The sequence below is a fragment of the Cyprinus carpio genome, chromosome A15 (assembly GCF_018340385.1).
Source record: "Cyprinus carpio isolate SPL01 chromosome A15, ASM1834038v1, whole genome shotgun sequence".
Classification (NCBI taxonomy): Eukaryota; Metazoa; Chordata; class Actinopteri; order Cypriniformes; family Cyprinidae; genus Cyprinus; species Cyprinus carpio.
Genome location: NC_056586.1, coordinates 9,209,773 through 9,230,604, shown reverse-complemented (window position 1 = coordinate 9,230,604; position 20,832 = coordinate 9,209,773). Strand labels below are relative to the sequence as shown.

The window sequence follows — 20,832 nt, the reverse complement described above, 5'->3', positions numbered from 1 at the left end:
TTTTTCTTTTTTTTTCTTTTTCTTAAGTCTTAGTTCATGTTAGCTCAATTGCAACTTTAGATTTTAACAACGTTATTAAATACTGGAATACCTAAGATTAATGAATGTTCAGAAAAAATTTTCATTGGCAGTTTATGTTAACTAATGAATTAACTAATTTTAACTAATGAAGCCCTAATGTAAAGTGTGAATTAACAAAGAATCTAAACACTTTCAAACAATATCTTGGGCATGTTGTAGTCCGGATTAAAATGAAAAAAAAAAAGTTAGAAAATAAATAGCCTATTAAGTCTAAATACTTAGGTATTTGCACTGTGATAATCATCATAGTGAATACACAAATCTGAATGGCTATTTAAAATTATTTAAATATGTTTTAGAAAGTAGTGCAGCTGCTTTATTTATGGGGGTTCCAGGGTAAGGGCTGCATTTTCTGCAGTTTAGCGACATCTGCTGTCAGAGAGTGAATTTGCTTTCATTCAGCGTGTCTCTCATGCGTTCCCCCATGTGCTTCTCATGCGTGCTTGTTTACATCAGAGCGCACATGAGTCTTTCAAGCAGCATACAGTGGTGTTGTGCATTTTGACGAGTTGATGGGAATAGTATTCTTTACGCATTCGAAATTCTGAATAATTTGTAATATATAATTATTCACGGTATTTAGAAGTGCCCATGATACCAATATTGTGCATATTCATTACCGTGATATATTGCATTACCGAAAACCAGCACATGTCTACTTCTGTCTAACAAATGCATGGGAATGGTGGTATGCCTTGTTTCTTTTCTTGCACTTAGCTTCATCCAGGATTAGGGAAAGTATTTGACCCATGCTCAAAACTTAAATTACAGCTTTGGAGCAGTAGCCCGATAGGCTGTGTTTTACTTAATTTCCAGAAAGTAGATCCACAGAGAAAATACGTCATTAAAAGAAGTGTTTAAATGAGACAAAACCGATTAATATATAAGTCTTACTTTTTTGCAAGGTGGTTGGGTGCTGTTCACTTGAAGTTGTCTGCTCTTTGCTTAATAGCTCCTGTACTTGAACTTCTACATCATGTTGCTAACAATGCCTAGTAGGGTTGGTCTGGATAAAAGTGTCTGACAAATGATTTTTTGCTGGGAATACTATTATAGCCGTCACTCCCATATGCTGTATTCACATGAGCAGAAATTTCAGTGACTACTGTTCTCATAGAGCATGTGACAGCCTAAGGGTATATGAAAGAATTGAGCCACCAGTCCTTCTCATTGCACAGCAGTGTCTTTATTACTTCAGTGGGGTTAGAATGAGACCATCGGGTTAAATCACCTTGCTTGCATCAATTGCCTTATGGGACTGATCCATAAAGCAACACATAAAAAAAGCACACCAGCCCAGTAGCCTCAGGGGTCTGTACTGGTTTAGGTTCTGTTCAACAAATACTGTCCCTTTCTGATGTTAAAGGAGTTTGAAAAGGCCTTTCCTGTTTCTGTATACTATCCCATCTGCACTCTCCCTCTTTCTCAGTATGTTGGACGGCAAGTCCGGAAATGTTCACTCAGCCTTTTAAAATCTCCTCACACAACAAGTGGAATGTTTTAAATTCCACCGTCACCTAGTTCCTTTCTAATGCCCCTTTAACTTTGCACCAACAACTGGCAAGTGAAGAGTTGCATGGTGGTGATACCAGGGGACTGGTTGTAATGTAAAGTTTTCCAATGCTTACAAATACTTTGTGCATAGATTGTGAGGTTACTGAAGCATAACATAACCAGGCATCGAATTCATTCACACTGTAACACTATCAGTATCCTGTCGTGTCTGAAGTTGTAAATGGGTGGAGTAGCAGTTATAAACATGATGTAGCTGGTTTTCTTTGTGTGCCTTAGTCTGGGTTGCTGTGTGTCCTGCATTGCTGGGTGAAAGCATTACTTTTTGCATAACATTGGATTCCCTGTGAACTGTAATTGGAGCACAGATTCTTTACCGAGAGGTTGGAGAGGGGAGGGTGGTAATTATGTAAACGTCTATTGAGAGGAGCCAGTGGAAATAATAAAAGGAGTAGAGCAGTGGGAAATGTAAGGAGAAGAAGAGAGATAGTAAAGGGGAGGTAAATGTGGCATTTTTCTGATTGTGTGAAGAGCAGAACTTTGACCTGCAGATGTACCAGGAAGCTAGGTCACCTTCTAGCTATAGAGCAGACAGACTCTGGCTTAATAAGCGTCTTAGCTTTTTCTCTTGTTTGACAGTACTGCAGACACACTAGCCAATGAGCCGTGCTGCCCTGCTGCAGAGCATTATGGGAAAGCAGGAGGTGGAGAGGGAGGTCTGAGCAGTGTGTCCTTCTGCAGAACTCTAAACTCAAAAGTCAAACCCAATATACCTCAGTAAAAGCTGTCAAATTGCTGGAATAACATGAATGATTTACATTTAACTATAGTCCACTTACATTTGACAACATTGACAAGATATTAAAATACATTTAATCTTAACATTATAATTGTTTTTTCAAAACCTATTGATATATTTGTGTATGTGCTTAATTGTGGCTCAAGCTTAGCTATTGTAATTGTACCAGCAAATAATATGTTTGTCTCCTGTCTAGCAGAAACGGCCAAAGGCTCGTCATTCATCATTGTCCAAACCTCTTGAGAGTAACTACTTCGGTGTTCCCTTGGCCAACGTTGTCACGCCGGAGCGACCAATTCCACTGTTCATCGAAAAGTGTATCCGCTACATTGAGGCTACAGGTAAGCAGCACATAGCCAAAATTCTGACACTAAATTTTTCCTTCAGAATGATGTACTGAAATTAGCTAAATGCTAACACTTGCATACAAATTCAAACAGTATGTGACCAGAAGTCTTTTTATGAAATGGCAGTCTTTTCCAAAGCTGGTGAACTGTCTTCAAACTCAAAAGAATGTAGAGTACATATATTTTGTGTACAGTATATGGTGGATAGATGAGATTAATTTAAATGGATACAGTTCAATATTAAAATATTGGCTACCTGCTAGTAGTAATGGTTACAGCTTGTCCTTGTTAGTGCGCCCACCTCACATGCCAGTTGATGCTGGTTTGAATCCCGCAGTGTATCCAGGTCACGGTTCGTGTCCTACTAGCACAGCTGAAGTGATGCCATGAACCCGGATACGAGTGAGGTTTAGGAGAGTTAGTGTAATAGAGTTCAGCTAGTAAGACCTGTGCTGCTAAACCTCACTCCTCTCCTCTGGTCTCAAGAGGTGTGCTGGCGACTGACTAAAGCCTGTAGTACGAATCCTGCTCAGAGCGGTGCAAGCAGAACCAGTTACATTGGTGCCATGACCCTAAACTCCTTCACTCATCTGCCCTTAAAGGAGTAGTTCACCCGAAAATGAAAATGTGCTGAAAATTTACTAACCCTCAGGACATCCAAAATGTAGTTGGCTTCTTCATCAGAACAGATTTGGAGCATTGCAGAAATGTAGCATTACATCACTTGCTCACCAATGGATCCTCTGCAGTGAATCCAAGTGAGTCCAAACAGCTGATAAAACATCACAATAATCCACAAGTAATCCACACCACTCCAGTCCATTAATTAATGTCTTGTGAATTGAAAAGCTGCGTGTTTATGACAGATTCATCATTAAGATATTTTTGATTCATTCACAATAAGATTCCTCTATCCATATTATTGCTTTCCCAAGTTAAATCTGAATGAGAAGAGAAATATGCAAAGATCAAACACAGCTGACAAGCAAAACAGTCCGAGACAATTCTAAACAAATGTGTTGGTGGATTTGGATGTGAATGGACAACAGGGATGGATTTTTACCGGAAGAAGTCTCTGTTTGGATTCTGACAGCACCCATTCACGGCAGAGGATTCATTGGTGGGCAAGTGATTTAATGGCAAATTTATCAAAGTCTGTTCTGATGAAGAAACAAACGCATCTACATCTTGGATGGCCTGAGGGTGAAACTGAGGGTAAATTGTAAGCAGATTCTCCTTTTTGGGTAAACTGTTCCTTATAAGAGGCACACCAGCAACTGAAACTTGAGGCTGAAGTCTAACCTAAGGTGGTTTGGTTTTTGTATCTGATTTAAGTTAGTCTGAAACCTCAAAATCTAGCAAACCAAACCAGCCTGGTCAGGCTGGGAGATCAGCTAGCTACCTTAGGCTGGTTGAAGATGTTTTTGTCAACAGGGTATATACTGTACGTAACCTATATGATCATTTTAACATTTCAAATGATCCCACAGAGCCCAGCATCTCATTTTTAGAAGTATGATAATGCATTGCATGTATGCAAGTATATGCACTTGTTAAGTGTGTATCTGTGTAGCTGTGATTTGATTTGGCTTGGTAGCATTAGCTCCATTAGCTTCCAGGGATTAAACTCATCAACTGAGAGCAAGTGCATTTGCTCTGGCTGGGGTTTTCTGTAATGCTGAGTTTTGGAGGACACACCAGTATTCCCTCTGGGATGCATCTGTCCATCTGTAGTTCAGATACAGTTCAGATGCAGTCAAGCTTGCACAACCTACTGTGTAATGAGCCCCTGTTGATCAAATGCTGGCGTGTTCACGGATGCAGATCTCATAATTATGTTGCTTCGTGCGTTTCTGGATTATCACTCAAGTGATTTGACTGAATCCTCACTACAGGATTATGATTACACACATATAAGAATAAAAGAACGCATGAAAATGTTACAATACATAGATAAAGAATCAACTACATGCTTGTGAATTCATTTCAAATCTCTGCAGAGAGCATTCACCCCACCTTTAGGATTATGTGTGTGAACCACTAGGGGACAGAGTGGAGTCAATGGCGGTGTCATTAATAGTTTTCTTAATTCAGCTCCTGATCTTTGTCCCTCATTTCCATTTCCTCTTCACTCCGCCCTTCTCCCTCCTTTTTCATGTTTCGTTGTGTATGTGTGTAAGCTGCCAAGCCCCTTGCGATAATTTTCTGCCTGAAAACTCTCTCATTGAGATCAATATCACATAGCAGAAATCGTAAACAATCTTTTGGGCTCAGCTCTTTTTTTGTGCTTTGTGGGTGGAACTGGATTCTACAACAGCCTACAGCATGATTTGCTGATAGCACCCTCAGCGTGAACACTGGAGAATGCTCGCGCGTTCGCTCGCTCACTCACTCAAAGTGCCTTACCCATCAAAACAATACAACCTTATCAGAATTACACCGAATTATTTTTACAAAGGCTTTTGTAGAAAAATGGCAGTTTGACAAGCAAGTCCTGCTAACAGCTATATTTAAGATGTGCTTAGTCATGGCATCTTAGTATTTTACATATTTCAACACTTTCTACCTCACTACCCCATAAAAGGTAAATTTACCTCTAGCTGTATAAATTAGGTACTGGTCAGTGTGCTCATATGGAAACCAACTAGTGGGTTTAAGAGGTCAGCTATTTAGACTTTTATAAATGAAAGCAAAATCACATAAGTAAAATATTAATTAAGTAAGTGGCGAGGTATATGTGGTTTGTGTCTGCAAGTGCAGATTCCTTGTGAGTCTGGACTTGTCTAATACAACAAGCCTAATTATACAAGGTTTACTGAAGACCAACTAGTTGTTCAAACCAATTTTGACTAACCGATTTTTTAAAGTACTCAACCGTTCTAAAGTTTCGGGTCAGTTTGCTTTTTTTCATGTTTTTGAAAGAAGTGTCTTATGCTCAGCAAGGCTGCACTTATTTTTTTGTTTACAAATAAAGTAAAAACAATATTATTGTGAATTATTATTACAATTTGAAATAACTGTTTTTTATTTTAATATATCTAACTATGTAATTTATACCTGTGAATGCAAAGTTGAATTTTCAGAGTCTTCAGTGTCAAATGATCCTTCTGAAATTATTCTAATATGTTTCTTGAACAACAAATAAGCAATTCTTTTTATTATCCATGATTGAAATAGAACCTTTTTTTGATAACATTAAAAATGTCTTTACTGCCACTTCCTTTCAATTTAATGTGTCCGTGCTGAATAGAAAATGTATTGGTCCAAAACATTTGAACAATAGAATATGCATGCCTACTCTAAACCACTTCAAATTTATTTACATTGTTCATCCAAAAACCATCCAACAATTCTTCATTTACCTAGATATCCTAGATTTGTACTAGTATGAAACTTTTGTGGTATTTTGTGAACGTTTTGGGCCCAATTCATTGTTGAGTGACCATCACATTAATCAAAATTAATTTATGTTGCTGCTGGGTGAAAAAAATCATTTTATGAGCAAACTAGTCAAGTTCAGTTTATTTATATAGTTCCGTAGAAGGGTTCATATAATCTTCTCCTATTTCTTTGTGTTTGATGGGGCAGAAATGAAAACACATTCACCGCCTGTTAACGTAACCTCAGTTTTATATAGTTTCTCTAGGGATGCCCTCTGTACCAAAAATACATGGGCTCCCCTATTGTTCCTCTCATTTCCTGTTTATTCTTCTAGGTAAACATGTCTCCCATTTAACTTCTCTTTCCTTTTTATGCCTTCTCTCACTCTCTTACTGTATCTGTCAGTTCTTTTTTCACTGTAGCAATGGGATGGTATGATAAATGAGTGTTGGGAGTTTTAGGGCCATTGGGGTCACCATCTTCATATTATTCACTACTTCACCTGAGCAGTGGCAGGACATCTTCCAGAATCAGTCCATGCTACACAGTATGGGAACAGGAAATACAGTATATAGTCTCAGCCCACAGGCCACTAACTGTAACCAGTCACTCAGACCCTATTTTTTAATATAAATCAGATTTTGAAATAGCTCTAGTTATAGAGACGAGGACGCAGGGAATGTGACAGCCGTTGGAGGAGGAGAAATGCTGAATTGGCTGATACTGGCCCCGGAGGATATGCTGAAGATGATGGCAGGAAGCGGCAGGGGTTTGTTTGGACATGTTGCAGGGTTAGCTGTGCATTAGGAGGGCTTTAAGCAAAAAGGTCATGGTGAGAGAAGCCCATGAGGCTCGAAGTGCTCTGTTTTTTTTTTTTTTTAAATGTCTTAACATGAAATTATCTTGACGTTGCCAATGGACTTGACGTTTAGTATAAAGGCCGAAATATTGAGTGTGATTGATGTGAGAGAAATTATATAATGATCTGGAAATATGGCAGCTTCCTTGTATTGTCCTTGACTGTCCTTTTCTCTCTGATGCATTCCTGTGGCTTCTGTTATGCTTGAACTTTTTCTTTAGAAGTCTTTAGTTTATGATTAAATTTGGTTTAAGCTATGGATGGATAGTCTTGAATCCTTTTAAACTTTTTGTCAGTGGGAAAGCTCATCTGAATTAAGTTCATCAAGGTTCATTTGAACGACTTGCTTGCAAAATGGGCATCAAAACTGTTGTGAAGTACATAGTAGGCTAGTGTGTTCTTGTAATTATAGTGTATAGTGTATTTATGGTATTTACTTATTTAGTAGTTTACTTAATTTGCTTTTGTGTTTAGTTAGTTACTCGTTTATGTAGTTATGTGCTTGTTTATCTATTTAATTATGTACATAATTATTGATTGATTCGTTTTGAGAAACATTACAAATCTGTAATACATTTTTATTACCATATTACTTTTCCGTGTTTCCCACAGGTTTGAAATATACTTGCGTTGATAGCTGGGTGGAAATCCTATTACCCACGGCACAAAAATGGTCTACTTCATGTGACGAACAACAAATAATGTGTGACTTTTAACAGTATTTTTATTTATTGAAATGTATTTTGATACAGATTGTAACACAGTTCTTTTGTTCGGGAAGGAGGAGGCGGGAACCGGCGAACATTTATTTAAATAATTTATTTATTAATTAAATAAAAAATAGATAGAGGAGGGCGGATGACTGGCACAAACAGAACCAAAACACAAAATATAATTGCAGGGCTGGTCCTCTCTCGTCCTTCACTGTCCTTACTCTTCCTCTTATCCTTCCGGAGCTCCTCCGTGGGACTCGAGACCGGTGAGTGGTGCAGGTGTTGCTCATTTTCGATTACTCCACCGGCCTCGCTCCGTTCCCACGGCTCTCGGCCCCGCCCCACTCGTCACATAGATTATGCTGTTTAGGGGGATATGAAGTACTTTTTATCCATTTACCACAAAATTCCTCAACTACACCGTTAGCATGTATTTGACATATTACATTAAAAAAAAAATAATAATAACACTTTAATGACGAACTAAATTAAATATTGAAGTGGTTTCTGGATATTGATGTAGGTGTTGGGGTGAATTCTGACGTATCGTGGTCCGCACCCCCACAGCCCTGACCCAGTAGAGGTTGACCCCACTTGCAACATGGCGATCTCAAATCTGATGATGCATGTGAGATCACTCACTTCTCAATTGAATAGCTTTTGTAACTTTAACGAGGATTGGTCTTTAATTTATACGGTGAAAAATGCACTGTTATTTTACATTTGTTTACGTTTAGATTTCTGTGTCTGTAAAGTACTGTTAAACACCTGAAAAAAACGTTTATTTTATTTGTATCTTGGCTCTGTTGTATTCATTTGTGCTGTTGCATTTAGTTTGATTATTTGTTATTATTTTCTTTATTTTTATTTGACCAAAGTCCTTTTTTCCCTGAACATAACACATACTGTACCGAACCATACCAAATCGTGAACCTAAAAACCATGAACCGATGGTATGTCAATCACGTTTACACACTGCATCCGAAATATTCGTACGTCATTAAAAAAATTTGGATCGGGTTCAATTTTTTGCATTTTCCGCATCAGTTTGTAGTTTTTTGAAGTGTGTTTTGTGGGTTGAGTTTTGAAATGTGAGAGTTGTGACGAATTCATGAAAGCGGATTAAGTTCATCCACTTCGTCTCACAGTACAAAGCACTGTATATAGATCCTTGCACACTGAGTTCACAGAAATTAGTGGTCTTTTAATATGTGGCTCTAGTATTGCTAGCAAAGCATCAAACTAAGCCACTGACACCCTGAAGTAAACTTTGAATCGCCCGGTATAATCCCGCTGTTCCTGCGGGGGAACTCGTCTTCTGTATATCTCAGGATTGGATGGACCCAATATTTTCTTTTTTTAATAATAAGCAAGAGGACAACAAAATCATCCTCAATGCTTGAAGACTCCATTTAGTATGCCCACTGTTCTGCAAATTCTTTCGAAAAGGACTAATTAATACGCATCGGACTCAGTGTGCAAGATTTCTGTGCGTGACGAATTTGTAGGATTTCGGATACGAAAAAATGCACACGAAAGTTTCAGACTCAGTGTGCAGAGACCTTTACTGTTTCTTTGTGTGGAGAGTTTGTTTGTTTTTGCTTACATACACCACTGTAGCGCGAGCTCCAGAAAAAATTATTATTACAAAATGTTTGAAGTGCAAATAAAAAACAAACAGTCCAATGTGTTTATATATATATATATATATATATATATATATATATATATATATATATATATATATATATATAGAAAGAAGTTTCTTCTGCTCATCAAGCCTGCATTTATTTGATCAAAAATACAGAAAAAAATGTAATATTGTGATATATTATTACAATTTACAATAATTGTTTTTTAAATTTATTATACTTTAAATTATCATTTATTTCTGTGATGCAAAGCTGAATTTTTAGGATCATTATCACATTGATCCTTTAGAAATCATTCTAATATGATGACTCATTATCAAAGTTGGAAACAGTTCTGCTGCTTAATATTTTTTCAGAACATGTGATACTTTTTTAGGATACTTTGATGAATAAAAAGTAAAAAGAAAAAAAGAAGCTATGTTTTTAAAATATAAATATTTTGTAATAACATACACTACTGGTCAGTAATTTGGGGTCAGTAATTTTTTTTTTTCTTTCTTTTTTTTTAAAAATAAAATCAATACTTTTATTCAGCAAGGATGTGTTTTATGTTCATAAAAAGTGATAGTAAAGAAAATATATTATTAGAATATATATTATTAGAATTTTTTTTTTAATTTTGAATAAATGCAGTTCTTTTTAACCTTTTATTCATCAAATATATTAGACAGCAGAACTGTTTCCAACACTCATAATAAATCAGAATATTAGAATGATTTCTAAATGATCATGTGATAGACTGGATGTTACATGTGACACTGAAGGCTGGAGTAATGATGCTGAAAATTCAGCTTTGCATCACAGGAATAAAATATTTTTTTTAAAGTATATTCAAATAGAAAACTATTATTTTAAGTTGTAATAATATTTCACAATATTACTGTTTTTTCTGTATTTTTAATCAAATAAATGCAGGCTTGATGAGCAGAAGAAACTTCTTTCAAAAACATTAAAAATAGTAATGTTTCCAAACTTTTGACCTGTACTGTATATATATATATATAATTATTGTTGAGGTCTGCCATTAAAATCTATGGCATTCACGTTTTTGTGGTTAATATTATGATGTTAATTTTATATCACAAAAAAAAATTACCTTGAATTAGCAGTTCATATTCATATAATTTTTCAGCCTATTTTTAATAGAAACATTGAAATGATTGGCAGACCAGGTGCCTTGTGGATTTCTCAGACATCAAAAATAGAGTTCTATGATGTGCAAATCTATAACGCAATATGAAACATGATCTTTCTGAAGTGTTACAGTCCTTTTTACCCTCATGTTCTTACACTCTGCCATAAACACACCCTTCCTCTCTACACACATTTCCCTTCCTGCAGCTCCACAGAAAAGCTTTTATGGATAATTGATCAGGAGAGGTGAGGCAATCAATGCGGTCTGCCTCGGCAACACGCCGACCCGTTTCCAAGAGTGTCTCTCTGCTTCTCGATCTGTCTTCCTCTTTATCGATGTACTTGTTTTCTCTCTGTTTGGGTGAGATGGGCCAAGGCGAGCCGTTCTCTGACTCTTGTCTCCATCTGCATCCGTGGGGCACATGCACAAGCTGCTGTCTCCCTGTGGCAGCACTCATTCTTCATGTACGACTGATAAGTCAAACAGTGAAGATCTGATAGTCGGAGTGTGGTCGCACGATTAGCAAGCTCAGATATAATTTAAATATGTGTAATGCGTTGTACATTCTGAGCTGGAGATAACACCATTGTTGGCTCTTATCAAGCTCTGAGACTGTAAAATGAATGGAGTGCAAAACTCATTAATTAATGTCAACTCTCTCTCTCACAGGGTTGAGCACAGAAGGGATCTACAGGGTGAGTGGAAATAAGGCCGAGATGGAAAGCATGCAGCGGCAGTTTGACCAGGGTGAGTCACAAGACCTGTCTGCCTTTCAATTTCTTTTTCTTTCTTATCTCTCTCTTTTCAGTTTCTGTTTAGTGTGCTTCATTGGCACGACAAATACATATAAATAGAGCAAAATGTAGTGCAGCTAAGTAAGATGGACTAATATTCGATTTAAAAAGGAACAGTGAAGTAGAACTAAAGTTGAAATACTGTAGCAAGGAGGGAAATTAGATGATTTAAACGATTTGGTATTTGGGAATGATTCATTCAGGCAGACACAAATGAAGCATTTAAATGCTAATCGGCCTCAGCGAAAGAAATCATATTTTCCTGTGTTGCATCTTGCAGTGTTGAATTGAATGTTATGAGAAGTCTATGCTATACACACCCAAAAAATCAGATTATCTTTGTTAGATGCACACAAAAACAAACTTGACTTGCATGCAAACATGCTAATATAGTCCAGTTTGTGAACAAATGAGCCAATTCTTTTAATGAATCACATAAAAATGTCATTGGTTTGAATCAGTCTAAGGTCTGAGGCCAAAGCTACCATGGCAGTTTTGAAACGAGTATGAATTATGTGATGATGATCATGATATTGAATGAAAAATTAAATCTTGATGTTGTGTTGACACTACACATAATACACAGTAATATTGTAAATAATCCAGTGGCAGACACCATGGTTGATTCTGGTTGACACTTCGACATAGTAGGTTGTAACTAAGTATAGTAACACTGTTTGCCATCCATCAGAATATGGAAAAATGAAAACAATGACTTAGTGTGTAGCTAGTACTGCTGCACTAAATCATGTCAGACGAAATGAGACAAAAACGAGACACTCTACCTTCACCCAAAAAAGTTTATTCGCCAGTTTGGGTTTTTTTTTTGATCCTGTAAAAAACACGAGGTGTTAGTTATCCTGATCGACAGTTCTTTCCAAAAGCTCTTTTTACTCTTTTTGTACACTATTGTATAGTTATGTTATAAACTCTCTCTCTGCTTCCCTACACTTGTGTTTAAATGTGACAACATTTCTATAGATATCATGATAATATTGTCATAATATTCTGAATTATGATAACCATGTAGTGAAAATCAGATATCATGATAACAGCCCTAGTATGAATCTGTCAAATCCGATTTGAATCCGTTCCCCTGTCTCACTCTCACTTTACACTATACTAATCTATTAAAGGCAAGAAAAATCCAAAATAAATAAATCTTTAGAAATGTATGAATCTAAAAGTAAAGGCTAGACGCTGACGTTTCTGATATCAAAATGAAAATGTAATGTTATAGTCTCAGTACTAGCATAGTGTCTCACTCAAGTATGTACTTTTGCTGTCACCACAGAAAGTAGACACTTTTAGTCTATAGTACTTATATGCTGTATATGCATTTGATTAGACTTCAGAAATCAGATAGGTATTTTGTTTTATTCTTGTCAAATTTGTGGTGTTGATGTGGGGTTTTTGTCATAAAACATTATGGGATATATTTTATGTGTTAAGTTTAAAAGTTTACTACACATAAGACAATCACTGCGTACGAATATGCACACTTCTCTGCTATATAGTAGGGGAAAAATAGTATGTAAAATGAGTAGTAAGAATTCATACAGTAGTGTTCATAAAACAGTAGGCGAAAAGGACTCAGATGCAACACTTCTGTTGATATTCCAAAGTGTGCATCTTATGGACATTTTACAATCATGAGGCCATGGGTATAGAGTTGACTAACAGAAAAATGATACAACTGCCACTAGTGGATTACGTGACGACGACAACATAGGGGATGTAGTACTGTACATTGTATTATTGGATTACGTGAAGATGATGTAATTTGTACTGTATATGAATATTTTTAATTTTACTAAAAGTTCATACTATGCAGTTATTTTTAATGGCTGCTATCTTGTCAAGAAACAATGATGTCAAAAAAGCCAAGGAGGTCTATAATATCTGGAGGAAACTGTGTGTCAGTGTTTCCATTCGTCTCAGTCATAATTGTTTAGTGCTGTCTTTACCCATGGGCACTGAATTCTACATAAAAATCTATTTGAGTTTTATAACACGACTAATTGTGTAATACTAGATGTGATAGTTACTTTGATGTATAACATAATACCATAAAATGTGTCAAAGAGCATCAAAACAATAAAAGTTTAATATAGCTTTTAGTTTTTTCCCTGTACATTTAAAATGTGTCCTATGTATTTTTTTTTCTTTTTCTCCTGAGCAAAAAATAAAGACTATCATACATTTTTACAGTGATTTACAGAAGAACCCACTAAAATGTCATTTAATGTAACAATAGTTCAAATACCAAACAATCTTGTCAGGCATATTTAGTACAAGAATCATTAGATAAGATTAAAGGTAGTGTAGGAGACTTCAGAGACGCTAGCAGTAGCAAGCTAGCTTTGAAAGCATAAGATCTCACCCTCCCTGCATATCACTCTCCAAAGCCACGCCTCCTCCAAAACACATGAACATGCACAGCAGACCAGAGGCTAACCAGCGACACGATAAACCAAATCACCTAACCTGCCCTATATATATATATATATATATATATTTAAGTACAGGTCATAAGTATATTGTTTCATTTATACATAAATATTTCACTTATGCTGAATGACAGTGATAAATTATTTCTCCCACATTTTAACATTTTTTCACATACGTTATTTGAAACATTAAAGTAGACACGAGCATTTAATATGCGTTCAATGTATATAAAATCACCTTTATAAATTTAATTTGATGAGGAGGTCTTGTCTTTGACCCATGTACAGTTTATATCCCTGTACTTTGAAGAAAACATTATAATACAATGGTATGGTTTCAAAAGTACCACTTAAAAAAGCTTGTGAAGCTAAGAACATTATACTGAAGTATAATAAGAGCAATGACTCCCACCGCCTGCCTTCTCTCTCTGTTCTCTCTCTCACTGCTTGTCTGGCCTCCATGAACTTCCATGCTCTCACATTTACCCTGCTGTTGTAGCAGCATAATCTGAAGACCTCTCATGGATATCATAGTACATACAGAACTCTGTTACTCATATTTGCCTTGGGGAAAAGTTTGAGTGGGCCATTCTCAGCAGACCCGGCTGACCCCGCTGCTTTCAAAGAAATGGCTGCTATTCCTCGGTGCATGGATCACATTTCCATCAATGAGCACATTGTAGAGCAGATAAGCTCAATTAACCGGGACTGATCCACAGCTATTGATCCAGCCCACTGTGGGCCATTATGAAGCATAATGCCAGAGTGCATAGATTATGCTTGTATTATGTGCATAATTGAGAAGAGGCAGCCCAGCGTCTGTTTTCGATTGCTTATTTTAAAGGTGGTATAATGTGTATATACAGCTAGTATGTGTTTATTTGTGTTATGTGTGTTTATATGTGTATAATATAATAGGGCATAATATAAAGGAATATATATTCTATGATTTAAAAGTTTTATATTAGATTTTAATATATATATTTAAAAAATGAATAATTTTATTTAGCAAGGACGCATTACATTGATCAAATTGAAGGATTTCTATTTCAAATAAATTCTATTCTTTCAAACTTTATATTCATCAAAGAAACCAGAAAAAAAATGTATCACAGTTTCTGCAAAAATATTAAGCAGCACACCTGTATTTCACATTAAAGGTGCACTAAGCGATTTTTGCCAAACGATGCTGATATTTGAAAGTGCCTAAACAAACACGGCCATACCCCAACAGGACCTCGGCCCTATTTTGATAACTCCACCCCACACGTATGTACACACAACCCTGGCAGCGACGATGGCGGAATCTGCTATATCTGCTGGCCAAAGCATATTCAAGCAAAAGCCAACACAGAAAAGTTGTGTGAAAAGGCAAAATCAACATAACTCACCTATCAAAAAGAAATAAACCAACCTTGGCGTCCGATTCCAGGCCTTCCCACTCCTTGAGTTCTCTCCACTGCTGGGAAGCTGCTCCAATATTTATGTGGGTCCTACCTCTTGCATGATCATAACCCTTCTTTTAAATGGTTTGTTCTTCCAAAATGTTCCTCTTTTTTTTTTTTTTAATCTGCCATCTCTTGCAATCTATGGTCGATCTGCTAATATCCTAATATCTTAATATCCTAATACCCCTTGCTAATATCTTCGTTCAAAAACATAAATTTACTGTTGCTCAACTTTTGAACTGTAGTGTATTACAAATTTTATTAATATGTCACTTTTTTTATCCAGAACAGAATATAACATTTATTAAAAAAAAAATTAAAAAAAATGTATATACATGTTATAAATATTGTATAATATACGTATAGCTAATAAAATATATGGTTTATATGAATATGTAATTAATTTTTTTAAAACTTATTCTTAAAAAGAAATAAAATATTTATTTAAACATTATTTTCTTTTTTTATTATTTAATAGACATGGACCAAAATCATGGCCCCAAATCTCTCATTTTCATTTCATTAAGCTCTTTAAAGAAACTCCTGTGTGCTATGTGTGTACCTACAGTACTTAACCATATTTTGGGGACAAATTTGTACCCAAAAGTGAGTTAAACCTGCAGAATCACCAAAAACCTTTTGTAAAACTGGTATAAAAATCAAGTGAACAATGTTTTGTTGAAATTGTAAAAATGCTGAAAGTTTTCTGTGAGGGGTAGGGCTAAGTAAACGTGTGTGTGTGTGTGTGTGTGTGTGTGTGTGTGAGAATGCGTGCGTCACTGTAGGCCGTCCTGTTTGTGTGTTTGCGCTGGAAGAGAAGGTCAGTTAATTACCAACAGATTGGTTTGGGAAATGAACCACGATCTGGTCGGGCCCGGTTTGGATGGGCATGAGCTAATAGAAGGCGAAGGCTCGTGTCTGATCGATCAAAACTCTGCACAGCCAGGTGATGATACAATTACGGCGGAAATTACTGCGCAGGTATGTGCTCAGCAGCACCCCGGCCAGCTCCGGCGAAATGTCAGACGATTCACAATCAGGTGCTACACAGCCTTTATCGATTTCTGATAAAATAGAATCAGGACGGCTAGAGTAACTGATCTGGGGTCAACTGGATTTAACATGCTGGACTGAAAGATTACAATTGTAATACGAATGTGGAGAGCGTGTCTGTGTTTGTAGCTTTTGCTCAATCATATTGGCTGAACCGAAGATCAAAATTGTTTTGTGTTTTTAATCGGCGTTTGTTGTTTGCGTCTCGTAACCTCTCACCCTCTCCTTTGCACTAATTTCACGCCTGCACGCTAAGCATACATTCTCCAATTAGATGCACATTTCGCTGCATCAGCTGAGAGATTAGAGATGCATCCAGACAGCTAGAGTGGACAGGTTTGATTATAAGGGGCTTGTGCTTTCAGAAGGACTTCTTTTGTGTGATCAAAGATATTCATTTTGGAAGATGCTGGCTGTCAGTGATGTTCACATGATCCTGTGTCTGATTATAAGAAACGGATTGTTCATTGTTAATTCAGATCAAGTACCTCCTAAAAAATGTGTCCATTAGCCTTCCCATTCATCTCGATGCCAGTTCCTTGGTACAAAATGTATTTCAGGGTCAGAGTGACTCAAACTTATGGTGCAGGTTACGGTGTTTCTTCAGTTATTGCCACTTTTTTTTTTTTTTTTTTTTTTTAGGAGTTTTCTCAGTTTCATAAGTTTTAGTCATTTGTTTTCTGTTATTGGTAACGTACAAATTAATGTATTGTTCAATAGCATTTTGTGATGGAAATGCCATTCATGAACATTTTTGAGACTTTGATACATTGCAGTTTTAAGGAGAAAATGCTCAGCAATGGTGTTGAGTGATGGATTCACACCTGGTTTGTCCATAAGCATATTAAAAACACAAGATAGACATGTAAACCACATTAAAAACATTACTTTCACTACACGGGGTCTTTAATATTACTTTTATTTAACAAGGACACATTAAATTGACAGTAAAGACATTTTAATTGTTATAAAAATGTATATTTTCTGTTCTGTGAACTTTCTAATTTGTTGCTATTCACTAATGTTTCTAAAATGTTTCTAAAAATGTTTTCATCACTGGACCCTTACTGGACCCCCTGCAGTTTGCTTACCGAGCAAACATGATGCAATCAACATGGGATTGCACTTCATCCTGCAGCATCTGGACAAAACAGGGACTTATGTGAGGATCCTGTTTGTGGACTTCAGTTCGGCTTTCAACACCATCATCCCAAACAGTCCTCCAACCAAACTGACCCAGCTCTCTGTTCCTAGTTCTATCTGTCAGTGGATCACCAGCTTTCTGACAGATAGGCAACAGCTAGTGAGACTTTCATGTCCAACAGCTTGCTCCACCAACACTGGTGCCCCTCAGGGATGTGTTTCTCCCCCCTGCTCTTATCGCTGTACACCAACGACTGCACCTCAAAAGACCCCCTTTGTCAAGCTCCTGAAGTTTGCAGACGACACCACACTCATCGGTCTCATCCAGGACGGTGACGAGTCTGCTTACAGACAAGAGGTTGAGCAGCTGGCTGTCTGGTGCAGTCTTAACAACCTGGAGCTGAACACGCTCAAAACAGTGGAGATGATCGTGGACTTCAGGAGAAAGCCCCCTGCACTCCCCCCACTCACCATCATGAACAGCACTGTGGCTGCAGTGGAGTCATTCAGATTCCTGGGAACCACCATCTTCAGGACCTGAAGTGGGGACAATCACATTGACTCCATTGTTAAAAAGGCCCAACAAAGGCTGTACTTCCTTCGCCAGCTGAGGAAGTTTAACCTGCCACAGGAGCTGCTGAAACAGTTCTACTCAGCCGTCATTGAGTCTGTCCTGTGCACTTCAATAACTGTGTGGTTTTGGTTCAGCTACAAAATCAGACATCAGAAGACTACAGAGAACGGTTCGGACTGCTGAAAGGATTATTGGTACTCCCCTGCCCACCCTTCAAGAACTGTATACATCCAGAGTGAGGAAAAGGGCTCAGAAAATCACTCTGGATCCCTCACACCAAGTTACCCATCTTTGAACTCTTGCCATCTGGCCGGCGCTTCAGAGCCGCAAATACCAGGACAGTCAGGCACAAGAACAGTTTCTTCCCCCAGGCAATCTACCTCATGAACAGTTAAATGTTCCCCACTTATACAATAAAAATGTGCAATATCCTTATATTTATTTGTTACCCTTCATACTAGTACATCCCTGCATCTTACTCAATCCAATTCCATTATCATTTATAGCACAATTGTTTATACACTTATTTATCTGCAAAGGGTTTTTATTTTTTATTTTTTTAACTGTTTGTTGTTGTCTCTGTGTACTGGAAGCTTGTCACTAAAACAAAATTCCTTGTATGCCCAAGCATACTTGGCAATAAATCTCTTTCTGATTCTGATTCTGATTCTGATTGTTATAAATATTTGTATTTCAAGCTCTTTATCTTTATATTTTGTTTATTTTTGATGGTTTATTTTAAAAGTGATGATTTTAGTAATGATGCTGAAAATTCAGCTTTGCATCACAGAAATAAATAACATTTTAAAATATAATAAAATAGTAAACAGTTACACTGAATTTTAAAAATATTTCTTGGTTAGCTTCTTTCAAAAACATTAAGAATCTAAAACCTAAACTTTTGAATAATAGTGTAAAACGCACAGTGAATATTGAAATGATTTGTTTACTTCACTTTTTGTTTAAATTATTAAACTTAATCCATCTTACAAATATGAAATATTTTCATAGTTTTAGTTTGAAGGTCTGGGACCAAGGGTAAAACAAAATTTTGTTATTTTGTGTTTATTATAAGATGTGTTTGTTTTGTATTGAATTTTATTTTTAGTTAGATTTTTTTTTATTTTGTAAATTTGGTTTTATTATAAAAATCAACCGCCAGCGCATAAAATTGCCTGAATTTAAGGAAACACCCATTAAAAGGATAATGCACACTTAACCATTTGAGTATATATATATTTTTTTTACTTTTTAGACTAATTTAACAACTTTAATTTGTGAATGGCTTGAGAAGCTGCAGTCATTCACAAACTTCCATTTGAAAGTCTAACTGAATTCTCTCTCACTTTCTGTACATTATAGACCCTAACATTGACCTGATCGAGAAGGACATGTCTGTGAACACGGTGGCTGGAGCGATGAAGAGCTTCTTCTCAGAGCTGCCTGATCCTCTGGTGCCCTACAGCATGCAGACGGAGCTGGTGGAGGCCTTCAGTGAGTATCAACACCACAGTGAGCAGACGAATGGACCTATGTAGACTCTCACAAACAATAAAAACACTGATCCGGGGAAGGACAGATGTTTTCCATGGCCAGATGTTTACTGTCAGGAAGCAGTGTGCTTGGTTGTAGTCCTCTGAGGTTAGTGTGCTCTGGAGATCTCCTCTGCTGGACATCCTGTGTGTGGAGAGCTCTTGAAGAGGCAGACAAAGAAAAACAAGGGAGAAGCCAGCGAGCAGAAATGGATTGGGTTTCCGCAGTGCATTTTCCTGTTGCAGTATTATAGACTTCACTCTCCATTCTTCAATACACACACTCTCTCTCAGTGTGAAGTTCAGCATTGTCTACTCTAGGCATCGCTCCAAGCCAGCAACACACAAGCGATGAGACTAAAGCCTAAAATTGCCGTTAGTCCTTCACTCCAGACTGTTTCTCAATAAACAAGCCCTTTCAAGTCGTGCCATGCTTTAAATAGTTTCACAAACAGCAAGCCTGATTCAGCAGAAAATAAAGCGTAACACCCAAACCTGCACAAAAGAGCAGTTTTGATTGGTTGCATTTTTCAGTATGATCCAATCATGATGTTCAAATTTTGGCATACAAGAAAATATTGGTATATAAATTTGTTTTACAAGAAAAAAAATCTTTGTACTGAGTCGGCTGCATATTTTTTAGTGAATTTAATCTGCCAAATACCAACACAATCAGATACTAATTCAAGCTGTTCATAGTTATCTTTGTGTATGTCAGACCAAAAATAGATTTGTATGTTTTCTGATGATAATGTGAGGGGATCTTGCCTGTGCAAATCTTGACAACATAATGCTGTGGGTGTTGTGGGTGGTTGCCAGGGCGTCGCCGTTCGGTTGCTAATGTGTTCTGAGCGGTGTTTGATGTGCGGGAAGTTAAGATTAAAGGGATAGTTCACCTAGAAATTAAACTTGTCATTATTTACTCACCCTCATGTCATTGCAAACGTGTCTGAGTTTGTTTCTTCTGTGAAACACAAAAGATGATATTTTGAAAGAAAAAACTGGTTTGGTTACCAACGTTCGTCACAATATCTTCTTTCATGTTCTGCAGAAGAAATAGAATGGCATGAGGGCAAGTAAATGATTCTATGCCTTTAATGCTTACAGTTGTGGAAACTCCTTGCCCTAAATATAAGCAATAATAATAGTGATGCTTGTCTTGGCAAAGCCACTTATTAATAACTACACTTATAACCAAACACTACCTAATACAAGAACATTACAAAAGCCCACTGAGAGTAAGAAGGAAGGGATAATAGAGGGAGAGGACAGACGGCAGGTCACCTGACTGCCGTGTCGCTCTCTGCAGGTGGTGGGCGGGGCTTTGCTCCGGTCCGTCTGTGACTGGACGCCATGGCA

The 20,832-nt window shown here is 37.0% G+C and overlaps 1 protein-coding gene across 2 annotated transcripts in view; it reads left to right on the top strand.

Annotated features, from left to right (window-relative positions):
• Positions 1 to 20,832, top strand: part of arhgap35a (Rho GTPase activating protein 35a) — a 31,363-nt gene that overhangs the window by 4,819 nt on the left and 5,712 nt on the right. Inside the window, exons 2-4 of one of the 2 annotated variants that reach the window (XM_042770936.1) lie at positions 2,592 to 2,733; positions 11,149 to 11,226; positions 19,304 to 19,435. In XM_042770936.1, the coding sequence (XP_042626870.1) occupies positions 2,592 to 2,733; positions 11,149 to 11,226; positions 19,304 to 19,435 (352 nt within the window). Of the gene's footprint in view, positions 1 to 2,588; positions 2,734 to 11,148; positions 11,227 to 19,303; positions 19,436 to 20,832 lie in introns of both variants that reach the window. The other variant, XM_042770935.1, reaches the window with a different exon arrangement.